This window comes from Cololabis saira, chromosome 3 (genome assembly GCF_033807715.1).
Source record: "Cololabis saira isolate AMF1-May2022 chromosome 3, fColSai1.1, whole genome shotgun sequence".
Lineage (NCBI taxonomy): Eukaryota > Metazoa > Chordata > Actinopteri > Beloniformes > Belonidae > Cololabis > Cololabis saira.
Genome location: NC_084589.1, coordinates 16,525,599 through 16,546,689, shown reverse-complemented (window position 1 = coordinate 16,546,689; position 21,091 = coordinate 16,525,599). Strand labels below are relative to the sequence as shown.

The following is a 21,091-nucleotide window of genomic DNA, read 5'->3' as shown; positions in this document are numbered from 1 at the left end:
GCGTCCTCGTGTCCTGTGTCATATCAGCGCCTATTGGAATGTGTGTATTTTTCCAGCTGAGTTCTTGGTCTGAAGAGTTTTATTCACCTATATTACCTGCAATTTTCTTTACACACAATTGATTAAATGCCAAAGCAAACATATGACTCCCCTGTGGATGTGACAGGTCTCTAAGGCCTGGATCCTACCAGCAGAAGCTGCAACATGAGTTTTGCTCTGTCCTCAGTGGGACCTCAGCTTCCATGGGGAGCATCTCTGAAGGAAAGCCCCGCTGGATTTGTGAGATACTCAAAGGTTTTGAAATGACATGGGAAATTGCGCTAATCACGCAGGTTCTTTAAAAACTATGTCTCACCGTGTCTTGACTGTTTTGAAATTATAAATGTGCTTTTCAACTAGAAACATGTTTCTAATCTCTTCTGAAAGCCTCTGAAGCGCTCGGTCTCCATGTCGAGGGTGCAGTACTCCACAGATGGCGCTGTGCAGCTGTGCAGCTGTGCAGCTGTGCAGCTGTGCAGCTGTGCAGCTGTGGAGCTGTGCAGCTGTTCCACGTTGCATCCCTGCCCGGTGGACCCGAGGGGTTCATTAGACCACTGGTTTGTCTGTATAGCCCTTTTCTTCACTGAGCAGGCCTTGCATCCTTGTGCAATCTGGATGTTTGGCTACTGTGACAGGTCTGAAGGGCAGGGATTGTACTTGTTGAAGATGTTTTTCCTAAGTCTCGTTGGCTTTTACTAGTTTTTCCCATAATTTCATACACAAAGTTTGAGAAGTCAGCAAAAGTCATTTTCAGTTATTTATCTAATTTCCATCAGTAAGTTATTTTGCATCAGAGGTTCTTGGACACCTGGTTTTTATTCATTTATTTGCAGGAAAATACAAACGAAATAGAAATGTTTAAAAAAAATGCTTCCTTTTTTTGAGCACACTAATGATGTAAGATCTTAAATGTGCTGCTGGCGCTCCACTTTGTTCACTTTCCACCGACATCAGATTTTGCATCCTCCTTGCAACTCCTTTTGTTAAGTCCGCTGAAATACTTCTCTCTGAAGGCATTGTGTCCCTGGTAGGGGCTGAAACGGGGGTCCGCAAGGTGAGACAAGCTGTCCAATTCCTGCAGAGAGGAAAAATATGTTAGTTATTGTGCTAAATATGTTGCGTCTGACTACCTGAAAGCATCAGCCTTTTTCCCATGAGAACACTTTTCACAATATTGGGTGAAATTACAGAAAAGGACGTCAGTTTCCTGATGCGGATCACCACTGTTGTAAGAGTTACTGTACAAACAGCTGACACAGAAGGTTATTTGAAAAAAAGATACAGAACTAAACCAGGGTAAGAAACTGCTGACAATTTTGCTGACAACTTTTTTCATGTTTGCATTTTAAGAACTAGTCTGTCCTGTTGTTATTAAAATGTGCATCAACTGTTATGAATTCATTATATTAAACAATTTGTCTTTGCTTTACAGTGATTACTGTTCAATAGAAGTGTGAAGCGAAGAAGATAGATGCTGGGAAGAGGAATAACTGGTCAAGTGATGACTCCAATGTTGAGCAGCCAAAAAAATAGAAAAAATAAAAAAGAAAGTATTATTCATGATCGTTCTGAGGAACCGACCTCACCATGCCCTCGGTTTAAAGGTTCCCTGTGCGATTTCGCCATCTTCTTTGCTTTAAAGCCCACTCTAAAAGTCTGATCTGATTGGACATTGGTTACGTGTGCACACCAATTCCATCAGTCCAAGCCTGCTCCGTTATGGGACTTCTTGAAGGCTTATTTTAAAATAATATCAGTTTTATGTGCGGTATATACTGTATGTTGTATTGAAATAATCACATTTTGTTCACAGTCTCAACAATAAACGTTGCCCTCCGTCTAACAATGTTGCCGTAAAGGAGGCCAATAATAAGGAAAGAAAATCCCTTGTGAGAGTAATTTTCTCACAAGGACCTGAGAACAGTTGTATCTGCTCTTGTTTGGACTTGATTCATGTGGATTACTCAGTCTATCATTTCCAGACAACAATTTGTTCAGATTGCATCTGCCAGACTCGTAGCTGGCACAAAGAAAAGACAACACATCCCTCCAGCTCTGGCTCAGATATACAGCTGAACAGTCAAACACAGCGCTGATTTTCACGTTTGATATCTTGTTTAAAGCCCTTCAGGATTTAGCTCTACAGTACTTCAATGACATGGTAACCCTTCTTTATACTACGAGATATCGTCAGTAATCACTCTCGCTCTGCACCTTGATGCCTTAAATCCGAAGACAATTCAGCCTTTTTTTGAGCCGCTCGCCATCACTGGTAATAAACAGTCAGATTTCTGAATGTGAGAGGGTTGCTTTACACTGATTTGTACCACTAATGTTTGATTGATTGATGTTTTCATTTTTTATGCCCGTTAAGAGTTTTGATATTAGGGATTTTACGTTGTTCATTGCCCCAAATGGAAGGCATTTTGTGCACGCTACTTCTTTTTCATTTACCATATTACACATTGATTTAGAGTTGAACAGATTCAGCATTAAATTAAACAAACAACTTAAGGACACCATTTACATAATATCTCAGGTTGTGAATCCTACAAGGGCATTTGGGGAAGATTTTGTTTACAGCAATGAGACCAGCACACAGGTCACACGTACATGCTGGTTCACAGAAGTGACACAAACCATCCATCCATCCATCCATCCATCCATCCATCCATCCATCCATCCATCCATCCATCCATCCATCCATCCATTTTCCACCGCTTATCCGTTCCCGGGTCGCGGGGGCAGCAGTCTCAGCAGAGATGCCCAGACTTCCTTCACCCCAGACACTTCCTCCAGCTCTTCCTCGGGGAGTCCGAGGCGTTCCCAGGCCAGCCGAGAGACATAGTCTTTCCAGCGTGTCCTGGGTCTGCCCCGGGGTCTCCGTGGGACATGCCTGGAACACCTCCCTAGGGAGGAGGGACATGCCTGGAAGACCTCCCTAGGGAGGAGGGACATGCCTGGAAGACCTCCCTAGGGAGGAGGGACATGCCTGGAAGACCTCCCTAGGGAGGAGGGACATGCCTGGAAAACCTCCCTAGGGAGAAGGGACATGCCTGGAACACCTCCGTAGGGAGGCGTCCAGGAGGATCCGGTACAGATGCCCAAGCCACCTCAGCTGACTCCTCTCAATGTGGAGGAGTAGCGGCTCGACTCCGAGCTCCTCCCGGGTGACCGAACTCCTCACCCTATCTCTAAGGGAGCGTCCAGCCACCCTGCGGAGGAAACTCATCTCGGCCGCTTGTATCCGCGATCTTGTCCTTTCGGTCACTACCCAAAGTTCATGATCATAGGTGAGGGTAGGTGCGTAGATTGACCGGTAAATCGAGAGCTTCGCCTTTCGACTCAGCTCCCTCTTCACCACAAGCTTGTTATGAGGAGGAAACCAACAAGGACCGTTACGTCGCCCGGATCGGCGTCACCGGGGCCCCGCCCTGGAGCCAGGCCTGGGGTCGGGGCTCGTAGGCGAGCGCCTGGTGGCCGGGTCTTTGCCAGTGGGACCCGGCCGGGCTCAGCCCGAAATGGCGACGTGGGCCCGCCTTCCTGTAGGCCCACCACCCGCAGGAAGGTCCATGACAAGCTGGTGCCATGTGATCTGGGTAGCAGTCGTGGCGGGGTGCCTCGACGACCCAATCCCTGGACTAAAACCCTCACAGTGGGGACATGGAATGTGACACAAACTATTTTTTTGAAACATCAAGCTGTTAATTCTGATTGCGGATGGTAGCATACTTCCGCTATGACAGATACCGGTCATATAAGCTCACGCCATCGAGTGTTTCTGGGCGTGTGTCATACGCAGCCCTTTATGGGAGAAATTTGGGTTTTGAAGTGGAAGGGATGTCAGATCCTTCCATAGGCCATTTAGTGTAGAAATTAACCAATCACAGCCAGATGGTGAGGATTTACATCACTTCCACTGGGATAATGTGTAAAAAAAACTATAAATAAACTACATCCATGTTCACAACATAACACGCTTATGGAATGACACATTTCTTTGAAATTCATTTTGAATGCATTAAAGAACAGGTAGGGTGCTAATAATCTTTTTTTTGGTAACAGCTGGCTGGTTTGAAGCATTGAGGCGTATTTTAACACAACTAGCAGCAAAATTACCAGCACCAATCTAGGGGAAGTAAGTATCCGTTCCTGCCAGTCTGGGAAGGGCTGTAAGGTCTTTTACAAAGAATTTGAAATGTTCTAAGATTATTCACAAGTGGAAAACACTCAAGAAGTTCCCAATGTTCTCAAGAGTGGACTCCCCAGCAAGCTTAACTAGGGTTGTCCCGATCAGGATTTTTTAGCTCCCGATCCGATCCCGATCACTTGAGTTTGAGTATCTGCCGATCCCGATTTTTCCCGATCCGATCACTTTTTTTGGCTCCCGATACATTTCCGATACTTTTTCCCAATCAGATACATTTTGGCAAAGAATTAAGTAAAAAAGTAAAGTAAAAAAAAGTAAAGTAAATTAAGTAAAAAACTGTATTGTCCATTCTCTCCAACATGGACATATTTTTGTTTTTTCACTGACTGCATCATTGGATCAAAACAAAGCTTATCAGCTCTGGTGCCACAAAATGTAGAAACATGAAATTGTAAACTAAAACAAAAAGTTCAGAATAGTAAAATAACAAAAATAAATCAATTTCACTTCAAAAGGAGGTAGTTTACTTACGAGGTTTAAAAGTTGAATGACATCCAGTCAAACTCACAATCAATAAGAAAATGAAAATACATTTTGGCTTAACCGTAGTGCAGAATTCTCAACAGCATGAAATGAATAGCAGCAGATATTCATTGTGGCTGTTATAGTTTTCTGTCACTGTGTTGTGCTGATGTCACGCAGAGCGTAGGAACCAATTGTGGTTGTTCAGACACGGACCCTTTAGACCGTAACACCAGCCTGCAAAATAGCAGTCCGTCATCCCTGTGTTGTTACCGAGTCAATAAAGTGGACCAAAAGATGATTTACGAGTGACGGATAATCATTTACATAACACTACAGTCACTTTTCTCCGACAGCTTTTCTTTGTTTTTAAAACTTTCAGACCGTTTATCTGAGCGTAGCCTAGCTGCTGTTAGCTCTCTGTTAGCCACGCTTCCTTCCCCACCAGCACAAACGATTCTTCAGCCGCCGGCGCTGCCCAAAATCTTACAATAAACACACATCAACTGTCTGTATTGTTAAATGCAATTATAAAATGAATGAATGAATGAATGAATGTTAAAACATAGGCACAGAGCAATAAGCAAACAAATAAGACGAACTGGCCTGGAGCTGCTGGAGCCGCTCTGAGCTGCAGCTGGGGCTCAGAGCAGAGCCGCCCGGCTCTTCTGGCCGCTGCGCCGACTCCGCGCTCCCAGCGCTACCGGGTCGCGGAGTCGGAAACCAGCCGGCCGAGCCATAACAGTATGTCCCGATACTTTTTTGGCCGATCCCGATCTTTTGAAAATGACGTGATCGGGCACTAAGCACTAAGCACTAAACACTAAGCTTAACCCATGGTCTTAACCCATGGTCTTACCAGGCAGTGGTCATCCATGTTTAATGTTAAAGCTCAACTGACGGTACGATAAGAGAAAGACACTATTAGGGTTTCTTTAGAGGAGTTTCCAGGAAAAATGCTGCTTCTCTCAAAAAGAAATTGGCTGAAGTTTGCAAAGTTGATTCTGAAGAAACCACAAGATTTCTAGAGCAATGATAGATGAGATCCAAGTGCAGATGTCTGGATATAGCGCACATCGCCACATCTGGATTAAACCAGATATAGCATATCAGCACAAACATACACATGTTTGACATGGTGGTGGGGAGATGATGATCAGGGATAGTTTCACGGTTCATCATTAATTCCTCGGTATTCCAAAATATTGCAGAATCAAATGTTTCTTGGTTTTGTCATTTTTAGTTCCAGTTACTGTATATCACAACTATAATGCAACTTTGACATTTTAAGCATAAAAATGACCAACCTTTAACCGTTTTTTTCTTTTTTTTTTCCTTATTTAAACAGATTTACCTTCAGTTCTTGTACAACCAAATGACATCTGCACACACCTCTGGATCTTTGATCTTCTCCATCGTGATCAGGCGGCGTGCCGTGTGGCTGGAGAGCATCTGTTCACAGTTGCTGAGGAGTCGGAGACACGGATGAGAAGGAACCATCTCCTCACAGTACCTGGAAACACCCCGGACAAAAGCACATGCACCCACACCCGGCTGCTGATTAACCTCCCAAACACACAACATGTTCATCTGAGCTCAAATCATTCTGATTGTATTAAATGAAACTGTTGAGTCCTTTGTGGGAGAATCACATTACATATCAGGATAAATGACCTTATATCAGGACGCCAGTTAAATAATTGGGGACACTGAGTGAGGTGGTAAACTGGTGCTGGACTTGTCTGTACCCAAGTACCGCTAAGCTCTACAACAATCAGTGCTGCTGTATTTATGTTTTAAAAAATAAATGTTTACTTTCTGCTCTGAGTAACAGCCAAACTCTAGATTGTGCAATCCTGTCACATTGTGTATCGTAGTGCATCATCTGAGATTTTCCAGTGAGGTTTTTTCTTTTGTTTTCTACTTGATAACTTTTTTCCCATGCCCCTTTGGATGTTGTGTTGACTATATTACTGACTATAAATTCCCTTTGGGGATTAATAAAGTATTGCTCAACTGAATTTAATATAGAAAAGTGCACAAAAAGCCATTACATGTCTAACCCCGATAAATAAAATATTGGATAACTGGAGATTTTTGTGAACCTGAGCGGCCGCTTGATTCCTGCGTTGTCAAGCTTTGCCAAATGCTCCTGCCTCATCACGCAAAGCTATTACTCAATGTTACAAACGTAAGCCTCCCCTTATCACACTACACAGATATAGGTTGTTCTAAAATCTAATCTAATTTACCTTTTAAAACGACACGGACTGTAGAAGATAACGACCAGTAGAACTGTCACATGACGAGACAAGCTAACAAACAGCAGAACTTGACGGACCACATAAATAAAGATAGATATTGTTGTTTTAGGTTGAGCAAAACAATGTGTTTCTCACTCACCTTTCTATGCACACTTTTTTTTTAAAGATATTTGTGTCAAATTCAAAATTCAGCGCTTTGTTTCTCAAATAACGCGGATAAGTACATTGAGGGGAAAACGGGTTTCAGTGTTTTGCCAGAGGAAATTTCAAGATGTGTCATGGTTTGAGGGCAGCATCAGCGGCCACACAACGAACAAACGTCATGGCAACCGTTTCACCGTATAACCATTTCAAAATTGATGAGCCATCCAATCAAGTAATGGGAAGGAGCTGTGGGAGCTGGACTGAGGGCAGAAGTGAACATTTGTGAACGGCAGTAAGTATGTTTTCCCGCCAAAAGTACTACAGATGTAATATTTGCTTTGAGTTGATGGAGAAGTCCAGAGAAGGTCAGAGGGAGGTGCTTTGTCTTTGTCGACGTTGAGAAAACATATGACCGAGTACCAAAAGAGAAGCCACTCTATTGTATGAGGAAGTCTGGAGTAGTAAAGTATGTTAGATTGGTCCAGGACTTGTATGAGAGCTGTAAGACAGTGGTGAGGTGTGCTTTAGGTGTGACAGGGGAGTTCAAGGTGGAGGTGGGACTGCATCAATGATCAGCTCTGAGCCCCTTCTTGGTGATGGAGTAGGCCTGTTTTGAAAAAAATCGATTTTTCCGATTCTAAATCGATTCTCATATTAATTCCTAAAAATCGATTCTTATGTCTAAAAATCGATTTTTTTTATTTATTTATTTATTTTTCTCCATCATTTTCAACAGGTGAACTTTAATTCTAGTAGTCGGACACACAGTTTGTCATGACACTTCTGAAAAATACCAGGTGTTTCATGGCAATATGTGTGCATCGTGACAGAATAAATTAGATAAGCTAAAATGATTTGTTTACTGCATGAACTGTTGCAATTTCTTTCTTTTTTGCACTTTAAATGGATATTGAAAGGCCTGTTTGAGTTATTTATTTCTTAGTTATTTCACAATAATTATTGTGAAATTATTATTTCACTAGTTATTTTACAGTCATATAATTCAGGCAACAGCTCAAAAAACATTTTAAATAACACTAAGCCAAATCAATATCGAATCGGATCGAATCAAATCATGATAATCAATTCTGAATATTAAGAAATCGGAATCAAATCGATTCTTGACATTTGAATCGATACCCAGCCCTATGATGGAGGCTGACGGATGAAGTTAGAGAGGAATCTTCAGTCCAGATAGTGGTTGGTGGCTATGGTGTTTGCAGATGACACTATGGTCTATAGTGAGAGCAGGGACCAGATGGAGGAAAATCTAAAGAGTTGGAGGTATGCACTAGGAATGAGAGGACACAAGTGGACTACTGAGGTGATTTAAGCACTTATGGTCAACAGTCCAGAGCAACAAAGAGTGTGGATAAGAGATAAAGAAGCATGTGCAAGCAGGTTGGAACGGGTGGAGGAAAGTGCCTGGGGTGATGCATGATGAAAGAGTATCAGCAAGAATGAAGGGAAAGGTGTACAAGACAGTGATGAGACTAGCGATGTATGTTTTGGAGACAGTGGCATGGAGGGAAAGAGAGGAGGCAGAGTTGGAAGTAACAGCAGATTAGATGTTGAGGTTTTCTTTGGGAGTGACATTGACGGGGAGAAATCAGGAATGAGAACATCAGAGAACAGCACATGTTAGATGTTTTGGAGAGAAAGTCAGAGAGGCCAAACTGAGATGATTTGGACATGTACAGAGGAGGGATAGTGAATATATATCCGTAGAAAGATGATGAGGTGAAAGCTGCCAGGAGGGAAGTCTCTGGGAAGATCAAAGAAGAGGTTTATGGATGTAGTGAAAGATGAAATGAAGTTAGTTGGTCTGAGAGAAGAGGATGCAGGATAGGGTTAGATAGAGGCCGATGATTCCCTTGAAGAGAAGAACCAGAAGGAAAATAAGTCTTTAAGTTATTTCAGTGTCTATGAAAGTATAAAGAGCTATTGATATTGATTAGTATTGATAAACTTCTAACCACATTTATCCCTAAGAGGACACTGGCACAGAAAATTACTGTTTCACTCTGCCAGCTCATTTTGAAACCCACTGTCATGTCTTCCTTTTTTTTTGGTTCCTGCCTCTCCCTGTTTGTCTCATGCAGTGACGTCCCAGGTAGTAAAGTTTAGGTAGCACCTTTGTTTCACAAAGATCAGGATGGAAAAAGTGAATGTGGGCTGACGGGTTAACTGCTGGCTCTTTCATCACCATCCAAGCCAGGTTAAGGCCTATTAACAGCAGATGATATACGAGTTTGCACATTTGTGTCAGTACCACTTTCTCCAAACTGACATCAGAGTAGCAACAGTCGTGAATCAGAACCAGGTTTCTGCATCAATGTTTGCCTCGTTGCCTAGGCCACACGTGTGCCTCGTATATGATGGGATATTTGGCTGCCATGGTAACTAGAAGTGATGCAGCCAAGGGATAAATCCCCTGCCTCACATCACTCAGAACCAGTTACTTTTTCCATGAAATCTTTAGCTTCTGTCACCAACAGATTCATAAAAATGTCACCCTTTACAAGTTCTTCTCTTTTCACACCAATTTACTTTTTTTTCTTCACCCATCACGCGGATAAGCGAAAGGACTCTCATTAAACCATGTGAATTTCCTAACACAAACTGCCCAATACTAGTATACACTTACTATTGTATTTGTAGATTTATAAGTATTCAATCTTTAGATTTCATGCAGATCTCTCAAAAAGGGCATTTTAAATCACATTTTGATCATTTCTTTATATTAATGTTTCCTACAGAGAGGACTGCACAACCACATTGCATTAGTTTTGAGTACAGCCAATGTCACAATATTTTCTGCTAAATTTCTTTTTGCAAAGTGATTGTCGACTGCTTATTGACTCTCCACAAGTAATGGCTTATTTCAAATCCTCTCTGCTTGTTTATGTTCTCATTAGGTGACTTTATGGCTTTGATGACAGACGCCGCATCATCTGTCTCGATTCTCTTTTTTTTCCACCTCATTCATTTATTTTGCAAGAGCAAAAAGAGAAGAGAGCTCAAGCGGTGTGACCGGGTCTAGACGCTGTCTGTGGTGACAGGATTTTGTGTCACCTGTCATCACACACACAAACACACACAATAACGTATACATACGGCCGTATTCTCATGAAGCAGACGCACACAGTCCCCACTGTTCTATCACAGCGGCAGATACACACTCACATGTGTGCGGGGGTAACGGAAACCTGATAGCTCCCCTGTAGAGCCCCAGATTAGGCCCAGGAGACAGGCTATGTCTGGGCTTACACACACAACCAAAACTCACACACACACACTCGGGTCAGCTTGCAGACCATAGAGACAGATAATTCATATATCTGCCTTGCCTGGCTGGCCTCCGATGTTTATTTTGGCACAGCTCTCTGACAGGCACGGTGTCGAGCAATGATGAGATGAGTAGCAAAGACAAATGTGTGAACATGATGACACAAATGTATGCTCATACAAAAAGACCACACACATTCTGGCATATGCATTGACAAGTATCAAAACGCAAAGTGACATTATCAATGTTTATATAGGCTACATGTGGTCCTCGTCTTCCACACAAGCACAAACGCGCACCAAAAGCTTAAAGCCGCGCGATTATCTCATCTCCTTCACAGTCTTGTAATCAGTGATCAGAAAGAGTTCCAGCCCGGTGGGGTTTTTCTTTCCTTTCCTTAACAACCAGTGATGATGCAGTCTGTTGCGGTTTCTACCTTTACAGTCGAACACCTGCTCCGTTTCTCTTTCTGCTATTGCATAAAACCTTTAACAATACCAAACGTTGTTTCAGAAGCAGCATGCACAGCAACCCCGTGAAGTGGTTCAGAACAGTTATTTGTGGTTTACTGTGGCCCACCAGCATTACAGGGGGAAACCTAAACACACCTGTATACAATTCTGTACAAACGGCGTCATCCACGCAGGTGGTTGCACATGCTGGAAAGTGCTTACTGGAACGGAAATGAAAGAGTGCTTTGAGGGGAAATGCTGGGGAAATAAAGCATCAAAGAAGAAAATAATGGTTTCAAGTTCTTACAGTGCCTCTTATATTTACATATGTACATATGGCCATTTTTCTGTTGATATTATTTAACTATTTCATGCCTAAAGGTCTGAGCGTGCATTTGAATCCCTCATGCCAGAAGAAAAAGTCGGTGCAGGGTTGACTCCCGCCCCGTGATCAATTGGTGCATTTAGTTCTTGTCCCTCTCTCCCGTGTTTCCTGCCTCCCTGAACTTTCAATAAATGCCAGAATTGCAAAAAAAAGAATTAATAAAATAAAAAGACCTACATTGATGGCTGCTAACAGACCAGAGTTTGTTTAAAAGACGACTTATTGTGCGCTTTTTTTTCTTTTTAAAATGAGGCTGACATAGGGCTGTGCGATTAATCGATTTTAAATCTAAATCGGATTTATTAATCACAATCGATGTTAAAAAAAGGAAAATCGTAAAATCGATTTTCCTTTTTTGCAGCTGGCTGCATTACAGACGGAGCTCGTCTAGTCATCTTTGCTTGGTCAAGAAAATTGTAAATGTTGTCACTTTACTAAACTCAAGGAGGATTTACAGTATCTTTCAATTAAACTTCATTCCCAATAGGGACATTTGTTTGCTATTTGTCTTTAAAAATAAAGATAAAATATTTGAAACAATTTATTCCATTGTCTTTTGTAGTTTTACCAAAAATATCGAAATCGAAAAAATCGGGTTTTCAGAGAAAAAAATTGGGATTTTATTTTTGTCCAAAATCGCCCAGCCCTAGGCTGACACAATTTCTTAAAGTTTAAATGAAACATTTTTGACAATCTCTGGTAAAAACACCATACAAGTACCATAAAACATCTCCTTCTTCAACAACAGCCAATTTTCAGAGGGTGGAGCAGCTGCTTGACTTCAGTACACCTCCCTCCTCCTAGGAGTGTCGGGGCTTTGAGATGTGTCACACGGCTTTGCTCAGCCCTAAAAGCACAGGAAATCCTACATGCGTAGATGTCTGGTTGGATGTAACTCGGGACGGCTGATAACACGTAACATATCCCCTTTAATGAAGTAAAATTGCTGACGTGTGAAATCACAGAAGCACAGTGCAGATATTAAACATTTTGTTGACCCTACAGTGATCAGAAGTCACGCCAGTTTATCCGGAAACCGCAGAGTTTATAAAACCACTGGGTAAAAAATGAGGCTACTGTTGGCAGGGATTTGCAACACTCTACCAGTGAATTTGTGCAGAGTTACAAAGTCCATCCAACAAGCATCTGCCAACCCCTGCTAACTAATGACTCAAACTGCGGGTCTCAAAGCGGGTGCACAAGCCTCTAACCCCTGCTGCCCAGTATTGGCTCCACATCTAGTGCTTATAACGACACATTTCCACAATAACTGTGGTGTGAGATGGTTTACTTTGGGTGCAGATCAAGTCAGCATAAATCTGATTCTCCGAGCTGGTGTAGTGTGTGACATCTACAGAGCAACCGTGCATTTCTCAGCACAACAATGAACCCAAATCATCTTGCTTGCATTATTCCTCACCAATTTAAGAGGGCAGCTTCCGTTCTGCAAATTCCCTTAAAAAGAGAAGAGGCATTTCTGTGATGAAGAGACAAAAATGAGAGCGCGTTGCCTCACACTTGACATGATTGACCGGTCCTCAGATAATACACTGCAGAAGACTGTTTTATAACCTAATAGAATTAGATACAGGGTTGACTTTTACTCATATTAGGTACTTGCTCTGCTACGTGGCAGTCTGAAGATCAGATCCTCTATAAAAATCCTGAACAGACACAATAATTCAACCGGTTAACAGTATTTTAGCATGTTTAAATAGTCATTTTCTGAGATGTTTCCCTGCAGACAAGTGAATGTGTTTTACTCAGAGTATTAAAGCAGTGCTGGGAACAAGCAGGCAGCTCAGATTCATGGTCCCAGGCTGCCCCCTACTGTTGCTAATCATTACCTCAATTTAGGAGAAACGCGATATGACAGCTCTTTATCAAGACTGAAGGAGATGTGGTACTTTTCTAAGTAAATGTGTAAACGTTTGTCTTAAAAAGCAATCTTTAACTATGATTAGCAAAAGATGTGGTGCTTAAAATAGAAACAGATGTATAATCAGCATGCTTTACTGAGGCAGTATACTATTTTAAAAGGCTTATGAAAATGATCAAATTCAGAGCCCATCTCAAGAGCCAGAATGTGAAGAAAGGCAGCAAAGGAAAAATGCATGCACGTTATCTCAATCGCTGAACTATTTACCACATTTGTTGGCTCTCAGTCTGAGTTTGTAAGTTTCACAACTAGGCATAAGATGTTTGAAGACTACGAGGCACATACATCTTGTTTAGGGGTCATAACTTCACCTCATCCACACAGGTGGATGATTTGTGTTTTATCCAGTTTCATTTGTCTGCAGACAAGACGGCATCTGTTTTGGGGGTTTTTAACAGAATTCCAATAAAGTAGGAATTGATCCATTTTTCCTGAATTTTCTCTTTTTTTCTCAATCCTTTTTTTGTGTAGGGTGACTTTTCTCTCTCCTATGAAACTGCAGCATCACCCACTTATATTATGCTTGTTTAAAAGAAGTAACTTCTTGGAACTACTGTTTTCATGATGATTTTAACTTATTGTGATGCCTATTATTTTTATTGAAGTTCCTTGTAAAAAAAAGCTGTATGCAGTTTTCACCTCTATCAAAGATTTACTGCTTTCAGACACAAAACCCATTTATTTCACGGTTTAACAACAGAACCAACACTAGCCAGACCTCTCTGTGATTAATGGGATATTTAAGAACATCTGCTCTCTTCTTCATTCCCTCTGCCTCACATGAAACTCCCTCTCACGGTGGCCCGTGCATAACAAACACCACTTTGTGTGATTTCAATTTCAATTTATCAGTCACTTGTGGTTTGCTTCCGCAGAAGTCTCCATGGAGCGTTTAGACCATTTCAGGGTAGACAATTCCATCAACATCACTTTTCTGCAGAAAAATGTCAGCAGTTCCATGATTTTGTAGTTTTTTGTCATTCCAGTTTCCTCTAATCTTTTTCCTAATCTGTTAAGTTCCTAAAAGAGTGCTTTGATACATCGCACAGCAACATTTAATTAGTCAGGATCAGAGGTGTCAAGTAACAAAGTACAAATACTTCGTTACCTTACTTAAGTAGAAATTTTGGTTATCTATACTTCACTGGAGTAATTATTTTTGAGACGACTTTTTACTTTTACTCCTTACATTTTCACGCAATTATCTGTACTTTTTACTCCTTACATTTAAAAAACAGCCTTGTTACTCTATTTCATTTGGGCCTTTAATAAAAACTATCCAGTTAAATTGCTCCATCCAGATAGAGTGAATTTGGTTGTGGTTGTTTCAGATGTTCTTGTCCAGTTTTGTTCTTACATCCGTTCCCTCAGATTCCTGCAACTAAACTTGGATGTACATTCCAATAAAGGTTAGGATAAATGATAACATGCCTCTGAAGTTTGACTTTTTGCACCATTACAATACTTATAGGCAACTAGTCATCATATCTCCTGCTCTCTGAAACACATGTTAATGCTCAATAGTACACATATATGGTTCTTTAATATATTTGCATTATACTAAGATGCATTCATTTTCAATGGCTTTTGTCCTTAATGACTTTTTTCCCCCTTACATTACTTTTACTTTTATACTTTAAGTAGTTTTGAAACCAGTACTTTTATACTTTTACTTGAGTAAAAAACTTGAGTTGATGCTTCAACTTCTACAGGAGTATTTTTAAACTCTGTATCTATACTTCTACCTGAGTAATGAATGTGAATACTTTTGACACCTCTGGTCAGGATACAACACCCTAAATGTTTTACTTTGATTATTAACTCAACTCATGTTAAGGAATTAATCGTGCATGGGAAGCCCTTAACTTATTCAGATAGACCACATAAACGCGAACGTCAGAAAAGGGTGATATAATCACAAACGGATGCCTAGATACACGTTAAACATGACAGCAGTCTGGCAGCTCAGTCATTAATGATGCAGATAACTGGTGCGTTGACTCACTCAGGCCTGTAGACGGGCAGCCAGTAGACGAGCCTCCCCCCCGTGACCAGGCGGTGGGCAGAGAAGTTTAACAGATCTGTGAAGATGTCACTCAGGTGGTACGCCTGGGAGACGGGGACGTGAGAATCTGTATAGCTGCAAAGACGATTAAAAGACTTGTTTAGAACAGAGCAAAACTTTAAAAGGAAAATGACTTTCAGAAACCTTCATGCATAAATCTTTCTAAAAGAGAGACACAATACAGCATGTGATGGTACTCACACGGCATCAGGAGGTTTCGTGATGTCCTTGTGGGAGCCGGTTCTCCTCGTGGACTCCCGGATACCATAAGGAGCTAACAACAATAAGACAAAGGAGGCGTCAGAAAGCAAGAAAAGCAACTCATCCCAGTATTAATGCACAATACAAACACGTGAGTGTTGTTTGCTGTGCAGACAACTGTTGAACTGAAGAACTTCACACTGGGCAGACGTACAGCTGATGACTCAGCGCTGTGTGGGGATCGTCTTCGCTTTTGTTTTCTGTTACACTTTAACCACTATTGAGCGTCTGCATGTCAGGCGTCATATGCAGCTCTGTCCACCAGCCCCACCATGTTTTTACCTGAAACAATATCGCAGCTGCATGTAGATGGAGTCGATACTTCTCTCATTCAATGAGTATCAACAACCAAAACATTTCCAGTCGTGTTCAAAGCTGAAAGTTTCTATTATAGGAGCCCTATTTGATTTACCCCCCTCACGTAAAACACTGTCTTTTCATTTACGGTAAATTGAAGGGATGGCTAATGTAGATGTTCATTTTTCACTTTCATTGGAAATGTTCAATTTAAAAACAAAAAAGCCCCAACAAAGACGCTTCCTCTCTGATTTTGAAATGAGTTTTCTCTTATCAGAGAGTGTATATTAGAGTTAGATCAGAACAGGACTGATGCATCTCTAGCTGCACATTTAAAAAAATGACAGCTCATTGGAATCTGATTATTTCCATCTTCGCTGTGTAAAGTAACAGCATCGTATGCATCATTGCATGAGTGCATCCACACACGCCGGCAGAGTCAAACAAGCCTAACTGATTGAGGACATTGCATCAACTGTCGTTCAAAACTCTAACCTTAACCATTACCGTTATCAATGCCTTACTCTGGCTTCAATATTCTCAATTGACACTTTCATTTTAACCCCAAAAACTGCCTCGTTAAGACTGGGTTTTGGTTCCCATGAGAACAGCAGGTCCCAGCAAGGTCTGTGATAATACCCAAAACAAAGTCATAATAAGAAACAGAAATGCATACACATGCATCCACCCTTTGTTAATTTCAAAATATTGATGTTCAGCAGGGTAATCCTGCCTTAAATAAAGGATTCAGTCTTTAGGCTCAAACATTTGAGTTATTTTTGCCTTAGAGGCTGGAGGAACCTTAACAATGAACTCCAGTGACTGCAGCATCATAGTCTACTTACTGCGGAGCACTCTAACCATCGATGCTTCGAGGAATTAAATATCTAAAATAAATGAATAAACCAGCGGAAGGAAAAAAATAAATCTTGAGCAAATGATACATGTGCTAAATTTGAAAAATATGGGTTTTGGATTGTGTGTTTCAAACAAATAATAAACAAGAGGTGACAATAGCCACTTGCTTTCCAAGATTCATATGTACAAGTTTCTCGTGGGACAGACTTCATTCAACAGCCCAAAATGATGTGGAAACCGTTCCTCTCACTTGCAGGGGTCTGATATGCACTAATTGCATCATTTTCAAATTCTATGAAGTTCTTCAGATCAGTTTTAAGTGTAAGAAAAGTCAATGTGAATAATTCAAGACCTGCCAAAACAAGTTTTCACATCCGATTTGTGTGGATTAAGAAAAAAGGACCTACGGTCGGTGACGATGGCGTCAAACAGAGCACCGGTCCTCCACACAGGCTTGGATGCGTCAGACACCATCACGTCCACGTACGTCTTCTCTGTTCCATACTGCCGCAGGTTTGCTCTGATGTTCTCATCAGGTCCTCGCCACTTCTGGTTTTTACGGCTGGATCGACCTACGAAAAAGGGATTGTTTGCAAATATTGTAATACATTTTCCTTATTTCTGAACATATAAAATAACCTCAAGCACCACTTGTATGCTTGGATTTAAACAGTAAAAAAAAAAAATAAATACAGTCATAAGCTGTTGGCGGACAAAACGTGCCTTTGCCGTGAATGGTGTTGTACTCGATATCCGTTCCACATACGTACGCTCCAAAGTGAGAACATGCTACCAACAGGCTTCCTGTAAGAGAGAAATATCACAAAGTATTTTCTGATACAGTGATTTACTACCTCTAGCCCCGTATGTCTGAGAGGCCGCGCCAGCGGGAACTTACCGGTGCCGACAAACGGGTCAAAAACCAGGTCGTTCTCTTGGACCTTCGCATGGTTAGCCATGATGAATGACAGCCCAGCATCCATGCTGGTGTTTCCTATGAAGTGTCTGTTCTTCACACTGTGGGAGCGAATCAGTTCCCGCTGGCCATCTGCTATCTGATGTGGATGCACAACAAGCGTTCAGCTGCAGGGTTCAGCTGCAGGGTTCAGCTGCAGGGTTCAGCTGCAGATCTATGCTCCTTAGCAAACAAATGCATCTTACCCATCTGCCAAAGTAGATGTAGTTGGGATCCTCTGGAATGTTGTTGGGGTCGGTGCCGTAGTCCTCAATCAGAGTGAAAATGTGTTGAGGATTCTTCAAGCTCACTGCTCCCTCAAAAGGAAGATAATCCATAGCCTGGGATCAGGGCACAAAGCACGGCGTTAAAACTCCTCCACGAGACACAAGGCCTTCACTTCCACTCGTATGTGCACGTAAATACTCACATCAATCCTTTTGATTCTGTCAGAAAAAAGCAAAGTCTTGTTGAAAGTGTAGACATCGATTTTGTAAGTAGAGTCTCTGCTCATGAACAGACTCTGCAGGGGGGGAATAATGTTAACAGAAATTACACATTGAAACCTACAATGTGCTCTATTTTTCACTTGAATAATTTTGCTAAATATACAAATATTGATCAAATCAAGACGGCAGCATGGAAAGTGACAGCGTCACAAACCATTTCCTCTCGTGGGTAGTTCATGAGGGAGGATCGGAGGTCACTGTGTGTCCGTCCATGACCCCACAGTTCAAAAACGGACCTGAAAGGACAATGTCACAGAAATTAACTACACCATATAATCACCATGGTGACAGACCCAACTGATATGCCTAACAAGAATGTTTTGTTTATAAAACTAGATTTATTTAAAAAGCAATGCTTGTGAGTTACCAGTTTTTTTTCTGCAAAGCCAAAAAAGAACAACTTACTTTGCACAAACAGATCTGGCCATAACACCACGGACATCTTCCTCAGATAAACCGTTCAGACACCAGAAAGGAGACTAGGGAAAAAAACACATTCAACTTTGTTTCTTTGCAAAAAACTATGTATTAGAAAAAGAGACAAAAATTGATGTGCAATATGGTTTTAACCTGCTCTTTGAAGTTTTCACAGGGAAGGAATGGTTTCCGTCTGAGAGCCAGCAGAGCTTTGATTTCCTGCAAGGATCAGCACAAACACTGATGATGCTCTGGTGGAAAACGCCACATAAAGGCTGGCAACAGGGCAGAAACAGCTCAACACCGATAAGGAAGAACAAGACGCAGAAAAAAGTACACATGTGACGCTTTGAAACGTGTGCGGGACGGGCGGAACGAAAACTACAGCCCCAAACCTAAACATGAACGCACTTTGCTCCTAATAACTCAGTAGTAGACGCTTTATGACGAGATAGAGACCATGCACTTCATAACTCCCACCCCACAAGCAGATCAGGTACATAACTATGACAAACACTGTTTTTTTTTCACAGGATAAAACGTGGAGGTTTTCCACGTGATACTAAAAGCTACATTTAATCACTAAACCAAATAAACAAAGTAAGACTTTGACTTGAATTACCGCGACGCTCGACTCGAAAAGATAAGCCTTTGCACTACGAGTTAATCATGCATGGATGTAGATCTGTTGACGTTACCGGTAACCTGAAATCCAGATTATCTTGAGCAAGATGCAGTAAAAACTGGAGGCATGATCGGCTGCTGGGAGCGGCCATGTCTCCTGTGATGCATAATAACATGTCCGGGTAGAAACAACAGCCCTGACGTTGGTTCCGGGTCGCTGCTGATAGCGAGGAAAGGATGGATGTATGGATGTATGGATGTATGGATGTATGGATGTATGGATGTATGGATGGATGGATGGATGGATGGATGGATGGATGGATGGATGGATGGATGGATGGATGGATGGATGGATGGATATAGATAGATAGATATTTACTGTACTCGAGTTGTAAAAAAAACATCAGGGGGGGATGGTGGATTTTATCATATGGGGACAGATAATTTGTGCTGATTACAAATAATATAATATATTACAAATAATAGCACTGACCAAAACATCTGCAGAAATACTGCAGGAATGACATAGCAGCAGTTAAATGCAGCCTTCTGTAAGCTTTAAATATCCACTGGGCTTACATCAAATACATCAAAACACAACAATTAAAAAACTGTTTTCTGACTTATCAATATGACTCTGTCCTTCACAGGATACTGTAAGTAAAATGGATCACTGCAAAAACTCAAAATCTTAACAAGAATATTTGTCTTATTTCTAGTTAAAATGTTTCATTTTAGTAAAAAAAATCTCATTACACTTAAAACAAGACTCATCACTGGAAAAAACAAACATTTTCACCTGTTTCAAGTAGATTTTCACTTAAAATAACTAGAAAAATCTGCCAGTGGAACAAGATTTTTTGAGAAGATAAATCGTGTCCCACTGGCAGATTTTTCTACTTATTTCAAGTGAAAATGTACTTGAAGTAGGTGAAATTGTCAAATAAGTTATTTTTCTGGTGTTATTTTTCTGGTGATGACTCTAAATGTTGAAATAACAGTAAAACCACATGCATTGATGAAATGACATAAGGGATGGAAAGGGGGGATGGCAGTTTTACAGGGGGGATGATTTTGACCGTTTTTATTTCAGGAGGGATGCCATCCCCCCTCATCCCCCCTCAATTCGAGTACTGAATATTCGTGTGTAAGAAAGTTCTTATTGAAGTGATATGAAGGTCATGATGGTGCTTGTGGACAGAAATGTTTAAGAGATTATTTAAGGACTTCTACCCGCACTATTGTTTGTTGCCCCAAATAATCTTTATTTAGCCTAAAAATATATTTAGCCTGAATATTAATTTTCCTGTGTAAATTTCTAATTGTTAGGTCAGATTTGATAAAAGAAATCTACTTCAAAACCCAATGGACCACTAACTGACCAAATATAATCGCGAGTTTGTTTGTGTTCATTTGTTTTTTAGAGCAAACCTATTAGATGACTTTTATTGTGTAATACAAAGAAGGAACCCTTTATTAAAGTGACTTACAGTCTTTTAATTTCACTTTCTGCAGGTCTCTGTCCCCCATCTACTCTTCAGTATTATCCTGAAGGATAAAGTCCTAGTTGTTGTTAATGGAGGGAGACTGAGTAGTTGAAACTAAGAGGGGATGATGGTCAGGAGGAGTACAGTATGTCTGGGCCCAGAGGTTCATACAAAATAAAAACTGATGCTTTGTAATTTACTTCTTCACGTTAAGTGGTATCCAAAACAAACCCAAGATATGCCCTGTGGGTTTTTTTTCTTGTCAGCCTCACTTATTTTAATAATATACAACTATGTTTAATTTATTCAATCTTAGAATACCCATCCCTGTTAAAATGATGGACAACTAACATGTTCATGCCAGCAATCTCTTTTTCTTTCTTCCTTTTTTGAGCAGTTTGTTTGCTTTTGTTATCTAGATGGTGCTGTTGATA

At 41.0% G+C, this 21,091-nt stretch overlaps 1 protein-coding gene across 2 annotated transcripts; it reads right to left on the bottom strand.

Moving 5' to 3' along the window:
- Window positions 1-836: 836 nt before the first annotated feature.
- trmt11 (tRNA methyltransferase 11 homolog) lies at window positions 837-19,339 on the bottom strand. 2 transcript variants are annotated; one of them, XM_061718258.1, is made up of 13 exons: window positions 19,245-19,339; window positions 18,700-18,765; window positions 18,535-18,608; window positions 18,284-18,365; window positions 18,051-18,143; window positions 17,827-17,961; window positions 17,564-17,720; window positions 17,389-17,469; window positions 17,073-17,237; window positions 15,451-15,523; window positions 15,190-15,324; window positions 6,104-6,224; window positions 837-1,114 (listed from the first exon to the last, which is right to left on the bottom strand). In XM_061718258.1, the coding sequence occupies exons 1-13, from the start codon at window positions 19,320-19,322 to the stop codon at window positions 974-976; spliced, it is 1,401 nt and encodes a 466-aa protein (XP_061574242.1). In that variant the 5' UTR covers window positions 19,323-19,339; the 3' UTR covers window positions 837-973. The 2 variants fall into 2 exon arrangements, with proteins under 2 accessions (XP_061574242.1, XP_061574243.1); XM_061718259.1 differs by having other exon boundaries at window positions 19,252-19,310.
- Between the last annotated feature and the right edge of the window lie 1,752 nt (window positions 19,340-21,091).

Bases quoted from the DNA above. Each gene is read 5' to 3' on its own strand.
- trmt11 (XM_061718258.1), bottom strand. From the start codon at position 19,322: ATGGCCGCTCCCAGCAGCCGATCATGCCTCCAGTTTTTACTGCATCTT. The intron at 18,366-18,534 runs GTAAGTTGTTCT...TTGTCCTTTCAG, and splicing joins GCCAGATCTGTTTGTGCAAA to GTCCGTTTTTGAACTGTGGG. The intron at 15,325-15,450 runs GTGAGTACCATC...TCGTCTTTGCAG, and splicing joins ACGAAACCTCCTGATGCCGT to CTATACAGATTCTCACGTCC.